This window comes from Ambystoma mexicanum, chromosome 2p (genome assembly GCF_040938575.1).
Source record: "Ambystoma mexicanum isolate Mex_15411 chromosome 2p, UKY_AmexF1_1, whole genome shotgun sequence".
Taxonomy (NCBI): domain Eukaryota; kingdom Metazoa; phylum Chordata; class Amphibia; order Caudata; family Ambystomatidae; genus Ambystoma; species Ambystoma mexicanum.
Genome location: NC_090923.1, coordinates 487520350 through 487539682, shown reverse-complemented (window position 1 = coordinate 487539682; position 19333 = coordinate 487520350). Strand labels below are relative to the sequence as shown.

At 50.6% G+C, this 19333-nt stretch overlaps 1 protein-coding gene across 1 annotated transcript in view; it reads right to left on the bottom strand.

Moving 5' to 3' along the window:
• The window catches only part of IARS1 (isoleucyl-tRNA synthetase 1), a 2025584-nt gene that overhangs the window by 140858 nt on the left and 1865393 nt on the right, over window positions 1-19333 (bottom strand). The window contains exon 31 of the mRNA XM_069643896.1: window positions 6807-6932. Coding sequence (XP_069499997.1) covers window positions 6807-6932 — 126 coding nt within the window. The remainder of the gene's footprint in view (window positions 1-6806; window positions 6933-19333) is intronic.

Genomic DNA, 19333 nt, shown 5'->3' with positions numbered 1-19333 from the left:
GGGCTTTTTGGCCATCTTGGATTTTCTAAGCCCACCGCACCAAATGTTGCAGCATGATAGCTCAAACGTGGGTCAAGACACCCAACAATGTCACATGCAAAAGGATCCACATTCTGAACTCTGCACCAGTCGCAGAACTTACGCCAACGGCAACTGTACAGAGACTTTGTTGCTGGCCTTCGGGCGAAAGCAACACCTCCATCACGTCTTCAGGGAGGTCCCAATCCTTATACCTCAACCTTTCAGAAGCCAAGCGTGAAGGTTGAGGGAACTGACCTCTGGATGGAGAACATGACCCCCCTCCCGTGAGAGCAGATCGTCTCGGTAGTGAAGACGACATGGAGGGCAGATGGACAAGTCGAGAAGGTCCGGGTACCACGTCCTCCGAGCCCACGCCGGGGCAATGAGGATCATCCGGGAACCGAACTTCCGTAACCTCCGCAGCACTTGCGGGATGACGGGGACTGGAGGAAACGCGTACAGCAGCGGGAATGACCACTCCACCACGAACGCGTCTCCTAAGGCTCTTTTTGGAGGAAATTCCCGCAAGCAAAACCTTTCGCACTTCCGGTTGACACTGGAGGCGAAGAAATCCACTTGAGGGGTACCCCAAAGGGCGAAGATCTCCAGGAGAATCTCCTGAGCCAACTCCCACTCGTGAGAGATCGCGCTCTGCCTGCTCAGAGCGTCTGCCGTCACGTTTTCATCTCCGGCCAGATGAACTGCCGAGATAGAAACTTCCTGCTGGATGGCCCAGAACTGGAGCTGCATCGCCTCCCTGCACAGAGGAAGTGACCCTGCCCCCCCCCCTTTTTGTTGAGGTAGTGCATGGCCACTGTGTTGTCCGTCAGGATCAGGACACTCTTTCCTCGCACAGTCAGCAGAAAAGCCTTCAGGGCTAGCCTGACGGCCCTCAGCTCCAACAGATTGATATGGAGTCTGGACTTTGACGGAGAGCAACGACCGCTGACTGTCAGCCCGTTGGCATGAGCTCCCCATCCCGTGAGGGGTGCATCCGTCACGATCGTCACCTCCAGCCAGGGAAGCCAAAATGGAGCCCCCTTCATCAAGTTGCCTTCGACGGCCCACCACAGAAGGTCCCGGGCGACCGAGGGCGGCACCTGAACCGGGTCCGACATCCTGCCGGAGGAATGCGACCATGGCGTCTTGAGTGCCCACTGCAAAGATCTCATCCGCAGGCGAGCCTCTGGCACCAGAAGAATGCAGGATGCAATGAGGCCGAGCAACCTCAAGAACTCGAACGCTGGGAGCGTCTGGGCATGCTGAAACTTGTGCACCATCTGCTGAATGCGAAGAGCCCTCACCTGGGGAGGAAAACACTGCCCCAGGGAAGTGTCGAGCACTGCTCCGATGTACTGAAGCCGCTGTGTTGGCGTCAAATGGGGCTTCTTTAAATTGAGGGAGAAGCCCAGCCTGTGAAGGGAGTGGCAGGTGACGACAGATGATCCAGGACTTGCTCGGGAGAGCTCCCCCTGAACAACCAATCGTCCAGGTAGGGGTAGACGTGAATCCCCCCTTGCCTGAGATGCGCTGCCACCACCACCATGAGCTTGGTGAAAACCCTCGGGGCGGAGGTCAATCCGAACGGCAGGACCCGAAACTGAAAGTGCGAGTCGCCAACCGCGAACCTCAGGTACTTCTTGTGCTTGGGATGGATTGGCACATGGAAGTAAGCATCCTTGAGGTCGAGAGACACCAACCAGTCCTGAAGCTGAAGGGCCTGGAGGACTTGAGAAAGAGTAACCATCTTGAACTTGTCCTTCCTGAGGAGTTTGTTCAAACCGCGCAAGTCGATGATGGGTCTCAATCCCCCGTCTTTCTTCGAAATCAAAAAATAAGGGGAATACCATCCCTTGTTCCTCTCCGCTACAGGCACCAGTTCTATGGCGCCTTTCTCCAGCAGGGCTTGAATTTCCTGCGCAAGGAGCGGATCCGGACTCTGCAAAGAGAGGTTCCCCGGTGGATTGTCGCGAGGCCTGTGCCGAAAGGGAAGACAGTAGCCGTGGGTTATGATCTCCAGAACCCACACATCTGAAGTAATGGCTTGCCACTCTACAAGATGCTGTGCCAGCCTTCCCCCAACCGGTGAACCATGGGACATGGCCTCATGACTGAGTGGGAGCGGCTGTGGCATTACCTGAGGGCAAAGAGGCAACTGCCCGAGCGGCCTTGGCACCACGGGTACCCTGTCGTCCACCTCTGGTACCCCTGCATTGGCCTCTTCGACTGCCAGCTCCTCTCGCTTTACTGAAGGACGAGTAATAGCGAAAGGAACCACCCCTCCACTGCTGTCCCCTAGGACAAAAAGGCGGAGGTTGGCGAACTGCAGCGCCCAACGACTTCGCTGCAGCTTTTGAGGTCTGCAACCTCTCAAGGCTCTCGTCAGCCTTGCTGCCAAAAAGGTGTTCACCGTCAAAGGGCATGTTTAGGAGCCGGGACTGCACATCAGGAGCAAACCCCGACTTCCGCAACCACGCAAACCTGCGTATCACGGTGCTCGCCGCCATGGACCTATTGACGCATTCAGCTAAGTCCAAACTCGAGTGAACAGACTCACACATGGCATCCTTACCATCCTGGACCATAGCAAGGAAACCATCCCGTTCATCCCCTTCGGGAATATGTTCAGCCGCTAACGCAACACAGTTCCACAGAGTGTGTGTGAAACGAGACCAGGCACAAATGGAGTTGGCCGCCTGAAGCGCCATACCACCAGAAGAAAACACTTTCTTCGCCCAGCCATCAAAACGTTTGTCACTCCTATCAGGAGGGATGGTAGGGTACGACGCCTGCTTTGCCGGGGCCGCCTGCACCACCAAACTCTCCTGAGTGGGGTGCTTGGTCAAATAGCAGGGGTCGCTACTGGCTGGACGGTATTTTCGCGACAAAGACTTGCCCACTGCCGGGAGACTCTGCAGGGAAGTCCAAGCCGCCGCCACCCTTCTCTGTAGAGCCATATGAAACAGCAGTATCGGGTCAGTTGGGGGACCAAGATCGAGGATGTCCGTTAGATCATCCTGCACAAACTCCCCTGGGGGAGCAGACCATCCCAAGTACTCAGAAACCCTAGCCATAAGGCGCCGGTACGAGGAATCGGCATGAGAGCCAGGCTCATGCCTACAAAACTCCACCTCCGGAGAGGTGTCCAGTCCACTGGCATCATGCAGTGACTGCCTCAAATCGTCAAACTGACTATGGCCCGAGACAATTTCATCTGGAACCTGACTAGGAACCAGGCCATCAGAATACTCATCCGCCTCTGAAATATATTCCAGGTGGCGAAAAGAAGGCACCCGAGAGTGCTTGCTCTTAACCAGAGCCTTCCTAGGGGGTTCCCCCGCGCCACGGGGTACCTCCGACACGAAAGGCGTCGAGCGAATCGGCGCCGGCGTCGAGAGAACAGGCATCGGCGCCGAGAGGATCGGCGTCGAGGCTGAGGAAATCGGCGTCAACGTCAGATGCAGCGCCGCCAGCATCGGCGGCGTCGACACAGCCCTCGAAGCCGGAGCCCCGAGCGTGTCCTTCGACGACCTGAACGTCGACGGCTTCGACGACTTCCACGAAGCTGGAGCCTCGAGAAAGCCTGTCGACGCCCTCGACGCCTCAGACGTCGATGTCCCCCTCGAAGACCTCACAGGTGCACACGGTCTCGAACGCGTCGAGGACCTGGACCTGGAACGGGTACGTCGAGAACGAGTCTCCTTGTCCGAACGGGACCTCTCCCGTGACTCGTGCCGACCACTCTTGCGAGAAGTGTCTCTCGACCTCTCACGACCGACCCCACTCGGGGGCGCGGACGGCTTAGTACCCTGCGACTCGAGAATCGCCAGCATTTTCTTCCCTAAGGAAGCCCATTCCTCCGGCGTCGCACGGCTGGTGGGGTAAGCAACGTGCCGGGCAGAGTCCTCCGAAGAGGACCTGGAAGACGACTGGTGTCGGCGCTTCCGAGAATGCCTCAAAGAGGCTGAGGAGTGGCGAGACCGACTCCTAGAAGGAGACCCACGAGACTTCCGACGATGACGCGGAGAGTCACCCCTCGAATCATCCGTCGAAAGCCCTGCAGACTTCGACTTCCGGGGCTTGGACACCCGACCTACCGACAACTTCTTCTTACGTTCGCCTAAGGCTTTGGACGTGAGCGACTGGCAGTCGATACAGTCATCCGTGTCGTGGGCCTCCCCGAGGCACCAGAAGCAGGCGTTGTGCGAGTCCGTCACCAACATCTTGGACCCACACTCCCTGCACTTCTTGAAGCCCGGACGCGGGGTCGAAGACGAAGTAGAAGACATCTTCACACAAAGGATTTTCACAAAAACGAACAGGCTCGAAGAACCGAGAAGAACAGATCTCCAAAGAGTTGAGGCATTAACCGAGATTCACGAAGCAACACGTTCGCGGAAAAAACGGAACTGAGGCTACGGCGTCGTGCATCCTACTTATCACATCGGATAACGTCGGACGAGGTCCTCGATGACGGCGCATCGACGTCATTGACGCAGGACGCAGAAAAAAGTTTCCGAAGCAGCACAGCTGTGGTGATTACATGTCATAGATATGGAATACGTCGGAAGAACCAATCCCCTCGAAAAGTAAATTCGGCACACAGTCACTATTATATAAATACAACCCTAATTACTCATTAGACAAGTCTTAATGAGAAACACCACTTATTTTCAGACAGAGGTTAGCGCTTAACATAAGATGGCACTCTAATAAGTTATTAAAAAGGGAGGGGAAAAAGGCAGAGTTATGGGAGCACACAAATTTCAATACTTTTTAAAAGAACCACAGTAAGGCAGGATAGGCAGAGTTCTACTGGAGAGCAAGGAAGTCAATTGCAAGGCCCACTCTTGGAGAGAGCAAGCAGAAGGGGTCCAGGTTCACACAGTGGGGTTATGCCCAAAGAGTCTTGTAGATAGTTTGCACACAAAGAATGAAATTAAAGTCAGGAAAAGTTAGCTAGGTTGTCCCAGGCCAGCCCAGGTTAGAAAGTCGAGGCTTTACTGTCACCCCGAACGATCTGTCGCAAGGGAAGCCCGGCGGGACACAGTACCTTAAGTGTGAAGGAAGCTCCAGCGGGGGCAGTTGTTCCTGGCAGCGGATGCAAGTTGGTGTTTCGTCCAGAAGAAGAGGAGGTCTCGTCGTGGAGGAAAGATGAAGGTCATTGCACTGCCAGAGAAGAAAAGAAGAAACCAGCCGCAGAGTTCTTCGGTTAAAAGGTACTACCCTTCTCTTTGCGGTAGTGGTAAGCTGTGGTATTCCGGTTGCCGGGGTGCTTGGCACGGGCAAGGCGGCCACGAGATGCTCCAGGAAGGTGAAAAGAAGGCAAAACTGGTTATCCCCACCAGTCAAACGAAGAAGACTCTCTGGACTAGAGATCTCCTCTGTCGTCGGAAAAAGTGGTGAGACGGTTGAGCAGGGCTCCACCGGTGGTGTCGTTGCAGGTCAGCTCAGCTTCTCCCTCTGTTCGGATTCTTAGGTCCTGTGGCGACTTCTGAAGTTCCAGACCCCAAAGCCCTGCTTTTATGCAGCAAACCCCCATTCATTCAGCCTAGCTGTCAATTAAACATGCTAAGTGGTGAGCCGGCTGGGCCAATCACACAAGAGTGCGACTTGAGTTGCCAAGGCAACTCAGTCCAGGGAGCCTAAACCCCCTCCGATACCCCTTGTGGTACCCAGACAGAGTGGCACCTCTTTTGGAGGCTTCTGTGGAGAAGCCCGCCAAAAAGTGGAACAAAGGGCTCGACTTGGGTTGGAGTCACAGAAGAGAACATAAACGCCATTTTAGAATCGAGTTCTGGCAAAAAATAGCAACCGGTGAATTCATATTAAATAAATAAACCAGCGGTATGTTCGAGGCTATAGGAATTTAATAATTAAAGTTGGTAGCCTCGAACAATGTGAAAATCCCATAGAGATATATTCGCGGTCGAATATCAAAAGTAGTATCCACTGCCACCAGCCAAAACTCGATCAGGGGGGACAGAGACGTGCCCCCTCGAACAACAGACCCTGGGGCAATCGAATTGCCCCGACCAGTACGTTCACAATATGATGGTTTGTACTGGTTTCTGTTCATAATTTGGGACTAGTAAAGCCATTGGTGACTTTACATGCCCTGGGAGACAGTATTCAGTCCAAGGGTATGGAGTTTATGTTTGGGGGTCGCTACGACACCCCTGGGTTACGGCCCATAGGGTGATGTTTAACCCACATCAAAAACACATGAAACCCTATGGAGTAAAAGACCCCATAGCCGATAAAGCACATGGAAAGACAAACGAACACCTCAAATCATGTCGAAGAGTGGGAGTAAAAAAGTCTCGCTCTTAGCAGGAGAAAAAAATAAACCCCAAAAATCCAGCAAAGCTGCTGGGGGACTCACTAGGTTTGGGAAATTAGCCTTTACAGAGAATTCTCCCTAACAGTACTAATGAAAGAACTCAGATGACTGCACACTGTATGACAAGAGCTGGAAGTGAAGCAGCAAAGTCATCCCAAACCATAACATGCAAGTGTCGCAGTCAAAAACACATAACAGAGAAGACCCAGTTTTCACCATATTCCAGCAACAAAGGAATTGAGGACCAGGAATCCAGGGGGGATCAGGCACAGACTTACACAAGCAACACAATACACTGTCCCATGACATCAGCAGATTTTAGGTTGGGTCCAGCTATTTGTAGCTTTCACACAAAGCAAGAAAGAAGAGAGCAAAGGAATGAATTAATGTGGAATACAAGTGGGCATAAATAAGGATAATTTTCTGCATATAATACACTTGCCTGTCATGCCATTGTAAACTGCAAAATTGTCATTCTTCAAACCAAATATGCAAGTGACGGCATCCTTAAACCTGCAGAAGTCAAGTTTGCCATCTCCTTTAGGATTTTCCAAAAGCAGCACACCATCTTGAAAACACAAAATGCAAAAGAAAATTCAGAATTTGGTCCTCATGTCAGATGATAACTTTTGTAATTATACTACATTAATATTTGAATAAAATTATAAAGCACAAATCAAAGCAATATCCGCCAATATGAACCAAGAAAGCCAAGTATTCTCAATTAAGGATTTGGGAAAAAATTGGAACCAAACCATCTAAAAAGTGAACTAACAAGCAAAAGCAAAAGCTAGATACACCGGTGATGTGATTGGAAGGCTGTTTTAGGTCAAACTGTGAGTGCATATATGATCATTGGAAGATGCTGCGAATATCACAGATCTTTTACCTGAACTTGAAAACTGCGGCCGAAGATCAGATGCTGTAGAAGACCCCGGAGTAGCCTTGCTCCCTGATACTCCTCTGCTGGTGCATTCCCAACCTCGGCTCTTCCTTCATATCCTAGCTGGCTGGAATGCTGTTCTTTCATGTGCCATCTTCTTGGTTTAAAGTGTTGTCTCCCTGGAAAATCCTTCTGGCCTAATTGCTTCAAGTTAAGTAAGGTTTAAGTTACTTACTTGTAAATATTGTTGTCCAGCATGGGTCTGGCACGGATTCACATGGTCATGAATATTCCCCGCCGTCAGGCTAGGCATTCTCGGTAAAAGAAAAAAACAGTTTTACTTTCACTTAAAAAGTGCATTTCTCCTCTAAACCAAACCCTGTCCTCTGCGACATAATTCCCCCCATCCAATGACAGTCCTCTCCCTAAGCCCCTCCTCTGGCAGCCATCTTCCGATTTGGTAAGCACATAAAGTGGCAGAATGACCAAGAAGAGCCGCAGAGGGAGGGTTTGCATGTGAATCCATGCCAGACCGATGCTGGAGAACAATAGTTACAGGTAAGTAACTTAAACCTTCTCCAGTATGGGATCTGGCATGGATTCAAATGGTCATGAATAACTAATGCATAGCAGTACAACATTACATAACCATGTGAGGTGGCAAGGTTCAACAAAAGCAATTAAGTCTTACCCCTGGAATAGGCTTACCTCAAGCAAACAGGTTGTGTAGCACTGCTTGGCCGACTCGGGAGTCCTCCCTGGAATCCATGTAAACACAGTAGAACTTTGTTATGGTGTGCGTAGACCTCCACGTAACAGCCCTACAGATGTCCAGCAGGGGCACACCAGACAGGAACGCCATTGTCGCAGCGATCACTCTGGTGGAGTGGGCTCTCGGACGGCCGGGCACCGGTCAGTTCAACAACCGATGACAGCATGTGATGCAGCCGGAGAGCCACCCTGAAACGGAAGCCTTGGACAAGACCTTCCCTTGGTTTACAGGACCAAAGTTCACAAACAGTTGTGAGGTCTTCCGAAAACTCTTTATGCATGTCACTTATAACTTCAGGGAACAAGCAATGTTCAGCGAATGCAAGGCCCTTTCCACCGGCAAAAAAGGTTTTGGAAAAAACACATGCAACACCAAAGGCTTGTTGAGGTGGAATTCCGACGGAACCTTCGCCATGAACGAGGTATGGTTGCTTGCAGGATAGGGCCTACCCTTCTGGCAGAGGTGATTGCTACAAGTAAAGTTTTTCCACAAGAGGAACTTGAGTGGGGCCTAATGCATAGGCTCGAAGGGGGGACCCCCCCGCCCCCCTTGAGCCTCGTCTGAACCACGTGGAGTTCCCACGCCGGGGCAGGAGCCTTCACCGGTGGGAAAGATTGAAAAGGTCCTTTGAGAAATGAATTGATGAGTCGGTGGGACTAAAGCAACGATATTCCTGGAGACATGGTGTAACGGGAGATAGCCGCCTGATGAGCCTTGACAGAGGTGTGCGTCAGTCCGGCCATGGATAGCAATATGGAAGGCTCTGCACAGCCGTCACCCTGAGAGGGGTAATCTTCTGAGACTGCAACCACGTAGCGAAGCATTTCCACTTGTGACTGTAGCACTTCAAAGTCTATGATGCCCGGGCCTTGGCGAGGACCTCCCTGCAGTCCGTAGGTAACTCATATCCTTCAAACTCTAGGGCTGTAGGAGTGAAGCCTTCAGGTTCAGCGATCCTGGGTCGTGATGAAGGTGTGCGCCTCCTTCTCTGATAAGATGATCCGGAACCACCGACAGCTTGACTGGAGGCGCTGCTGACAGGCTGAGAAGGTCCGGATACTGTATCTGCCCCGGCCATGCCGAGGCAATGAGTATCATCTTGCAAAGATATCGAGTGTGCTCACGACTTGTAGCAGGGGAGGGAACGGAGGAAACACTTACAGAAACAAGCCTTCCCAAGGGAATGAGAACGCACCCTTCAGGGTCCTCACCTGGTGTAATCTGCTGGCAAACCATTAGCATTTGGAGTTCGCCGTCGCAAACTATCTGGGGTCTTACCCCTTTGACGAATAGGCGGTCCAGCTGATCCTGACAAAGCTCCCACTGGTGGCATGAGCGCAGTTCCCTGCTGAGGGAGTCTGTGATTGTGTTCTTCACTCCTGTCAGATGGAAAAGGACAACGAACATCCCTTGTCCGACGGCCCAGCGCCACAAGTTCTGCGCCTCCTTGGAAAGCGCTGGGGATTGAGTGCTCCCCTGCTTCCTGATGTAGAACATGGTGGTGGAGTTGTCTGTGAAGAGACTCACCACCTTTACTTTCAGAGATGGAAGGAGTGACCTGAGGTGCCCAGAACACTGCCCGTAGCTCCAGGATGTTGATATGAAGATCCTTATCCTCTGCAGCCCCAGGCCACTGGTGTGCAGACGTCCGGTGTGCGCTCCTTACCCTTCCAGGGAGGTGTCCGTGGTGACCGTCTTCTGGTATGGGGGGGGGGGGGTGGTTCTGAAATACCGTGCCTTGGGCTATGTTGGAGCAGACACCCTGCCATCCTAATGCCCGACGGAACTAGTTGAGAGAGATCTTTTCCGTGAAGCTTCCCGACACCTGTATCCAGCGAGCGTCCAGGAATTCCTGAAGAGGTTGCATTTGCAGCCTGCAGAGCCGGATAAGGTAGATGCAGGACATCATGCCCAGTAACATCTTGAATGCTGTCAAGGTGGCCGTCTTCGTAGATGACAGTCGTTGCACCTTTCCTTGAATGGTTGCTACCCTCTCCTCCGAGGGAGACGCCAGGCAAGACATTGTCTTGAGTCTGGCGCCTAGGAACTGCGTGTTCTGTGATGGTGTTAAGCAGGACACTGGATAGTTGATGGAGAATCCCAGATCCTTCACTGTTGGGACGGTTGTCTCTGTGTCCGTCGAGCTGGCACGAATCAGCCAGTCGTCCAGGTACAGGTATACGTGTATGCGCTAAAGACGCAGATGGGCCGCCACTTGCACCAGGCATTTCGTGAACACTCTGGGGAAGGACTTCAAACCTCAGGGTAGAGCCTTGAACCGGTAGTGCTGCCCCTGCACAACGAAACAGAAACCTTTGATACTTCTTGTGAATGGGGGATGTGGAAGTAGGCACCTCCAGGTCCAACAACGTCAAGAAGTCTCCTTTTTCCAGTTGGCCGAGCACGTGTTGCAATGGGACCATCCAGAACTTTTGGGACTTCAGGCATTTGATTAGATGTAGGTCTAGGATGGGCCTCCACCCTCCTCTCTGCTTTCTGACCAGAAAATGTCTGGAACAGACTCGAGCCCCAGAGTCATTGGGGAACTAGCTCTATTGCCCCTTTTCGCAGCATGGCCCCTACCACTTCCAGGATCTGAGAGATGTGCAGATCCTGATGGGTAACGGGAGGGATTGCGGACACCTGCGTTGAAATTCCAGGGTGTGCCCTTGGGCAAGAGCGTCCAGCACCCATCTGTCAGTGGTGATCTTTTCAACTCGCTGACGAACCTTGTCAGCCTGCATCCCACTGGGGTGCACGAGTGGGTGTACGACATCGTGGCCCATTCAAGTTTGCTTCGGTGCCTGCATCCTGCCCTGCGGGTGATGGCGAAGTAGCCCTCTGGTACCGTAGGCCTGGGAATGGCCTCTGTAGGCTTCCTGAGTTGTGGATCTGGAAGACTGATGATACGATGTGGAGAAACCTTTTGAAGACCTGCTTGACTTTCCCCTGGAGAAGCAAAAAGAAGAGCGGTGGCTGCTGGAGAGTGCCCAGGGAACGAGCCATCTCTGTATCCGCTTTGATGGCCTGGAGGGACTAGTCGACGAGCTGTCCAAATTAATTTCTCTCCATCGTAGGGCATTTCCAGCACCTTCGCTTGGACCTACTGGTAGAATTTCGTGACCTTCATCCAGCCTTGGCGACGAAGGCAGACACCGTTCCCCATTTGCCGGAACCCCATGTTGGCGATGTTCCAATGCCACTGTGATTGCGTGATCATCCAGTGACTTCCTCTTCGAAGAGGAGCTTGATTGCCAGCTGGCAATGGAGGCGGAAGGTGATGTCAATCGTGCCCTATCCACCTTGGGATACGCTTCTGCAGCAAACCCGGTGGACACGGACTTGCAGCTCTTGGGCCCCCACGGATGAGGCACTCTCAAAGGGCTTAGAAGACCGCTCCTCGGACCGGCCGGTCCTGGGTGAGGCAAGACCCTGCTGGGAGCACGGGTCAGAGGCCTTGGCGTTAAGCCACGCCACAAGTCTACTGTGCCTGTCCGTTGTCTTCTTGGAGAACCCAAGACATATCTTGTACTCCACCGCCTTGTGGTTTGGGTGCAGGTAGAGGAGGCATTGCAAGTGCTTGTCCTCCACAAACACATTCCGTAGCCTACATTTGGTGCAGGGCCTGAAGAGGGACCCTTCCTCTGCCTCCTCCTCCATCATCATCATCATCAGGGTTGGAGGGCACGAATTGGGCCTGATGGCCTTGAATCTTCGACGATCTTCACCCTTGAGGGGCACAGAACTTCACCAACAATGGGTCCCCGCTGTCGGCAGGAGAAGCAAAGAGCACACAGGCTTCTTTGAAACAAAAATAGAACCATGGTACGGAGACTGCCCTTCTGGACCTCAAGTCTAGGCTACTTAGGTTTATGGAAAATGGGCAGACGGTTATGCTTATGCTACTTGACCTCTTCATCGCCTTCGACCTGGTAGATCATGCACTACTGAGCTCCAGGTTAAAGGAGGTGGCAGAGATTTCAAGGTCAGTGGCTTGCTGAGCTGAATCATTCCTCACCAATCGTCAATGCCGTATTAGCAGTACAGCGGTGGATGCAAATCCGGTTGAGTTCACACAAGGGACCCGTTTGTCTTCTGTATTTTATAATATCTTCACCGTTCCTTTTCTTAATTTTAGGAAAAAAATGATTGAGATTACAAATTACGCTAATGACACACAATGTGTCACCCCTCTTTCTGGCAACTTCCCTGAGGATGAGACCACTATGAATAGGATATATGGATTGATGAAGAGGTGGATGTGCAGTAATGGCCTCACACTGAATACCAGCAAAACTGAGTTGATGCTGGTCGGTACAGAGGCAAAAACCCGTAAGATGAAAGCTGAATATGCCCAGTTCCAAATTGATGGTTGTAGTATAAAAATAAAAAAACAAAGTGAAGACCCTACGGGTCTACTTTGATCATAACCTCAATATGAACTTCTGGAGTTTATTTTTTTCCACCTGGTAAGAATCAGAGCTTTCCCCCCACTCTTACCTGTGTTTTGCTATGTGTTTCCATCTGTTTTTGTGATTGTGAACTCTGAAGTACACCACTTCAGTAGCCCCCTTCTTTGTGTGTGCCACACTGCACCTTCAGTGCCGTGGCACAGGGTTGTCTTTGAGACTTCCCTCGACTCCATTTTTGAGGCGACTACTGTCCTCCAGAAAAGGGTAAAGTTATTATTAACTTTACTTAGTCAATCTACCACAGATCCAGTACACCCCATTTTCCATGGAGTACTGGAAAGGGTTAACTCGTATCCCTTTTTATCTGTACCTCCTTGTTAGGGAGAATTCTCTGTTTAGGCTGAATTTCCTAACCTAATGAGTCCCCCAGCAGCTTTGCTAGATTTTTGGAGTTTCTTTTTTTCTCCTGCCAAGAGTGAGACTCTTTTACCCTGACTCTTGGACATGATTTGAGTGCATTTCTTTGATTCTAGATGTGTTTAATGGGCTATGGGGTCTTTTACTCCATAGGGCTTCATGTGTTTTTGTGATGTGTGTTACACAGCACCCTCAGTGCAGTAAAACATGGGTGTCATAGTGACTCCCCAGTATAGACTCCATATCCTAGGACTGACTACTGTCTCCCAGGGTCTGTAAAGTCACCATTGACTTTACTAGTCTTAAATTCTGAACAGAACCAGTACAAACCATCATATTGTGGACGTACTGGCTGGGGCAATTCGATTGCCCCGGGGTCTGTTAGTCGAGGGGGCACGTCTCCGTCCCCCCTGATCGAGTTTTGGCTGGTGGCAGTGGATACTACTTTTTATATTCAACCGCAAATATTTCTCTATGGGATTTTCCCATTGTTCGAGGCTATCTTTATTTAATTACGATAGCCTCGAACATACCGCCGGTTTATTTAATTAATATTAATTCTCCGGTTGGTGTTTTTTGACAAAACTCGGTTCTAAAATGGCGTTTGTGTTCTCTTCTGTGACTCCAATCCAAGTCGAGCCCTTTGTTCCACTTTTTGGCGGGCTTCTCCACAGAAGCCCTCCAAAGTGGTGCCACTCTGTCTGGGGTACTTAGGAGGGGTGGAGATGGATTTAGGCACCCTGGACTGAGTTGCCTAGGCAACTCAAGTCGCACTCCGTCCTGATTGGCCCAAGTGGTGAGCCGGCCGGCTCACCACTTACCATGTTTGAGTGACAGCTAGGCTGAGTGAATGGGGGTTTTCTGCATAAAAAGCAGGGCTTTGGGGACTGGAACTTCAGAAGTCACCACCGGACCTAAGAATCCCACGAGGGAGAAGCTGAGCCGACCTGCCACGACGACACCACCGGTGGAGCCCTGCTGGACCGTCTCACCACTTTTCCCAACGACAGAGGAGATCTCCCGCCAGAGAGTCTTCTTCCTTTGACTGGTGGGGATAACCAGTTTCACTGTCCAAGCACCCCGGAAACCGGGATACCACGTTTTACCACGACCGCAAATTAAAGGGTAATACCTTTAACCGGAAAACTCCGCGGCTGGTTTCTTCCCTGGCAGTGCAACGACCGTCATCTTTCCTCAAAGTCGAGATCTTCTCTTCCCCTGGACGACGACGAGACTTGCACCCGCTGCTGGGAACAACTGCCACCGCTGGAGGATCCTTCCCACTTAAGGTACCATGTCCCGCCCGGCCTCCCTTGCCACCGACTGTACGGGGTAGATTTAGCCCCCAGCTTTCCAACCTGGGTTAGCCTGGGACACCCTGGCTAAACTTTTCTGAGCTTCTCTAAACTCTTTTCGAACTCTCTGCAAGACTTTCTAAGCCTAGGGTAACTGTGTGATCTTGGGCGCATTTGTGCTCTGCTCTCTCTAAGAGTGGGCCCAGCCTATGGACTTTGGCTCACAAGTGACTTTTGCTCTTCTGCCTTGCTAATAGTGTTCCTAAAGCTTAGAGTGGTGTACCTTCCCATATTCTGTCTTTTTCCCTCCCTTCTTCACTCACCTCTGTATGAAAATAAGTGGTGTTAACTAAGACTTATCTGATAAGGAACAAGGGTTGTACATATTATAATAGTAACTGTGTTTAGAGTGTTTTACGATAAGAGTGCTGGAGTGTTTCAAACAGTGTTTTTAAATAACTAATTATATACTTTGATACCAAAGCTCTGGTCAGTGTTTGCTTGTATTATTGTATCTGAGTGCCTATTGTGTATACTTTGCATACTGCCTAACTCTTCTTGAGGGAAGTCTGACTGCTCAGCCACAGCTACCAGGTAAATCTGGGCGGTACAGACTGCTACCAAGTGGGTTTACTGCTAACACTTGTAGTCCTAAATCTTTTGCAGTGTTCCCAAAGGGAACTGCACAGGTGTCTGCCTAACACTCCTAGAGCATTGTTTCGCTCTTTTAACATTTAGACTTGGCTGGTGGCAGTGGTATCTACCCTAACCTTTCTACTGCAATTATATTAGATAAACGTGGTACTACTGTTCTTGGCTATTATATTAGCCTCGAACATAAACCAGCTTGACCAAATCGTCTTTCTTTTGGCTCCGGTTGGGTTTATTCGCCATTTCTTTTTGTTTAAGTCCTTCTTGTGTTTTACTTTGCGCGGCAAACTAGGTTTGCCTTCTTTGTTCACTGTCTTTTGGCGGGCTTCTGCCCAGAAGCCCTCCTCAAGGCGCCTGGGTGTCTAGGTGGGCTGAATGTGAGGGAGGGGTGTAGTCACCCCCTGCACAGGGTATCCTAGGAAACCCAAGTCGCACTTTGTCATGATTGGCCAGGGTAGTTGTCCGGGCTGGACAACCACCCTGCTGGGTGATTGACAGCCAGGCTGCGTGAATGGGGGTTTTTCACATAAAAGGCAGGTCTCTTGGGCTAGAAATTAGAGAGTCGCCACTGGAACTACAAAGAACCGAAGAGAAGCGGAGAGAACGACGGCCGCTGCAACTACCCCGTCCCGGTGAAGTCCTGCTGCAGTCCTGAGCTATCTGCCCTTCAACGACTCAGAGGAGATCCAGTCCGGAGTCTTCTTCCCTTGAGCTTGGTGGGGATAACCAGCTCATCTTCTACAGCCAGAGGATCCTCTTCCGTGGTCGAAATCGCTGCACACTGCTGTAGTGGTCCGGATAGCCACCTGAAGAGCCTCTCCTGTTTTTAAGGAGCGCACCTTTTATTCCGTGTCGCTGCTGCCGGCCTCATCCCTGTGTGGTGCAGACCCCCTTCAGACGTCGTCCATCTCGACGAAGCTCCAGGAATCGTGGGTCTGCGGGAAACCAACAGGAACAACTGCCAGGGCACCAGCTGCACCGATGGAACAAGGTACTGTGTTCTGTTGAGGAAACTGGGTGAATCCCTTTTTCTTCATTTCCAAGGCTTAACCTTGTCTTCCCTCCTTCTTATAACTTTTGCTTCCGAATATTGACAATATCGAAGTACTTTTGGCTCCGTTGAATGGTGAACTGTTAGACCGTGTGATCTTCGGCAACTGGCCCCGGTGTCTTTCGACCCTTGCTCCGGCCCTTTGACGTTTGAACTCCTGTCTCTGAGCGTTTCTTCATTCTGCCTGCCTAACCAAAATATTGCCTGTGATTTTTGCCTCCAACTCCCTCTGGGTAGCTCAGGTGCTAACTGTGTTTTTGCCCGGTAGCCTTTTAAGGCACGGTTTGCGTTTGTTTAGTATACCGAACTGTCAAAAAGTGATCGCAATCGTATCCACGGTAACCTGTTTTTGTGCCTAACACTGGTTCATTCCACCACAGGGTACTGTCATGATGCCTACCCCCAGAGCACCAGGCCAGGCCCAGCACCCCCGGAAGCAGGCATCATGCCCTCGGGTAAAAGCCCAGCGGCCCCTTATAGGGGCTCTTTGGACTCAGTCCTGGCGCCTTTGGCGCCAGGCTCATGTTGGACATCAGTCCTGGCGCCATAGGCGCCAGGCTCATAAAGGGAGGTGTTTTGTGCACTTACCTGATGCAGACCATGCTGCACGCTTCAGGCCTCCCTGAGACCTGAAAGGGACTATTTTTTCATAGGGACTATTTTTTCACTCGGGCGTGGCCAGGGAAGGATACATACCTAGTTGGGGAAGGATACATACCTGGGACCTCTTTGGAGGCTATTTAAGCCACGCCCAGACAGTAGCTCATGCTTCGCGTTGTTCTGCTTCCTGCAGCTTAACGCTCACTGTGTCTGCTCCTGCTCCTGGACTCCAGCCACACACGCCTCGAACCTGGAAGACCTGCAAGGAAGGAAGAGATGAGAAAGGTGAAAACCAAGGACTATTTCAAACTTCTTACCTGCATCCGGAATCTTCTCGCCAGCATCCCTGAAGAAAGACTTCCATTTAAAAGCATTGCGTTGCTCGCTGCAGCGCCACGCTTCACTCACCTGTCCTCGAGACATCTCCCGGCTCCATCGCGGCTGTCAGCATCGGACGCCACATCTCTGCACCTAGGGGAGAGAGGAAGAAACAAAAGGTGAGCAGAAGGAACACAGAAGGAAAGCCTGATTAACAGCCATAATACTTACCGGCTTTTCTTCCACATTTCGGGTCGCCGCCGCCCCGTTGGCAGGTACCGTACCCCGGCCCCGATGGGGAAAGGACAAGAGGCATTTCTGGGGAATGATAAGGACATTTAGAGGGATCGACCGCATCACTACTCACCTCGGCAGTTTAACCCCTCAACGCATCGCCTTCATTCTGCACCTGAAATAAAGGACAGATCACAGGTTAGAAAGACAACATAAAGGGGGCCTCACTTGAACTTTCATACTTACGGCGCATCGCTCAGGAAAGTCAAGTGGATTTTGCCAGCACCATTCTGAAAACCAGTGAAGTAACTGGACGAACACGCGCCCCTGCACCAGAAGCAGGATGGAGAGTTCATCCTTCCAAACCATAAGGTGAGCTTAAACCGGGGTTTGGAGGAAGTTCGAGAGGAACGAAGGGGGAAGGTGGAAAGGGGGAAGCTAGCAAACTATTCTGCAGACTGTTAATCCCCTTTCTCATCTGCAGAAGGATATTCCTACGGGCCAGGCAAGCACGATTTGGAACTCCTGTCCAATCGGTGTTCCGGGTCCTGCGCATCACGCTAGAAGAGCCCACAGCAATCCAGACTAGAACAGCGCCCCCGTGGGAACCAGGTGAGCGTTACAGGTACTTACCTTGAGACTTACTGTACAAAGTGAACGGTTAGTTGTAGTATATTTAACGTGTGGTTTTTATTGAAGTTTATTAGAAGTGTTGTGTTTACAACGAATGGTTTAAAAATAAATGTACTATATTTTTCTACCAGAAACCTTGAGTAAGTGTTTGCTTGAGTCACAGTAATTGTGGTCCCTTTGTGTAATCTCTGCTACTGCTCATATACTCTTGAGATAGGCCTGGCTGCTCTGCCACTGCTACCACTATGACATAGTAGTACAGGCTTGTACCAAAGGTAAAACTTCTATCACCACCTGTAGTCTTAATTGTGTGTAGTGGTCCCTAAGGGCACTGCACAGGATTCTGCCTAACACTACCCATGAAAGAGAAGTGTTGGAATTAAAATCTAATACACATAACCTTAGGTCAAATAATACGATTCAACTAAGAACTCCAACCTGCAGACTGTAACCAGAAAAAAAGGGGCATTCTTTTTAGTAGCTCCTACTGGCTGGAATACAATCCCTCTGGACCTCAGCGAGGAAAGCTCGACAGCTTTGTTCAGAAAGAAACTCAAGGTATTTCTGTTTAGCTAGGTCACTCATTGCAATTTTGCAATAGGCTCCCTTTGGCTATAATGGACTTTGTTGGCCTCGTTTCCTCCTGGTTTTGTTTAGTTATGTTTTTGTTTTGTTGGCGCCCTTAATCCTCCGGGTCAGTGGTGCGCAGTACAAATCTAACAAAATAAATAACCTTTTCTGTCAAAAACACATTGGATGGGGGCAGTAAGACCCAGAGGACAGTGATTGGTTTAGAGGAGAAATACAGTTTTTAAGTGAAAGTGAAACTGGTTTTTCCTTTTACCAACGATTCCCAGCCTGACAACGGGAAATATTCATGAGCATGTGAATCCATGCCAGACACCATGCGGGAGAAGTCATCTTGGCCTGGAAACCAAGTGCATTACTGCTGCTCTGATTCAGCTCTGTTTTTGGGATGTCTGGGGTTGCTTCCTGCCGTTTACCCTGTTAGGGGGAACTGATGCTAGTTGGATGCCCCTTTTAACTCCCCTGAGCAGAACTGGAATTTTGGTCAGATTCTTCCATGCGTTTGTCACAATCTTCGTGGCTGCTGGGTCTTCTGTCTTGTATGGTGTCCTCCCGGGTGTCACCATTGTTGCTTTTTTGGTACTCTGGATACCTGCTGGATTGCGGGTTTGAGTTCCCTGAATTAGGAGGCCCCAAACACAGCTAGCTAGATCTAAACTTGGAAGCCACATTTACTGTTCCTATACCATTTCTGTACTGAACTCTCCACATCCAGTGCCATAAGTACTTGTCCCTAAAGCCAGGCCTATTCCCCATGTCCCTCGATGTCCAGGGGGTGTGGGGGTTTAGAGTTCTGTTATGAAAGATTTTATTTTTGCACCTGTCCCTCCATAGATTTCTATGGGATACTGCATTACATCTGTTTGTTTTGGACCGTGTCTTGACTTTTTGGAGGCAAGTAGAGTTTTCTGCTTTACTTCCCTTGCCAGTTTTGCTCATTCTTATGGGGAAACATACTAGTCCCTAAGACTGTCAGTACCGAAAGGCTGTATATGAATTGTTGTATTTTTACAATTGCACACATCACCTTACAGTGAAGTATAGTTAGTATCTTGTATTTTTATAATGGCTTTTTGATTACTTTTTATGTGTGCCTAAAACAAGCTTGTGGCAGC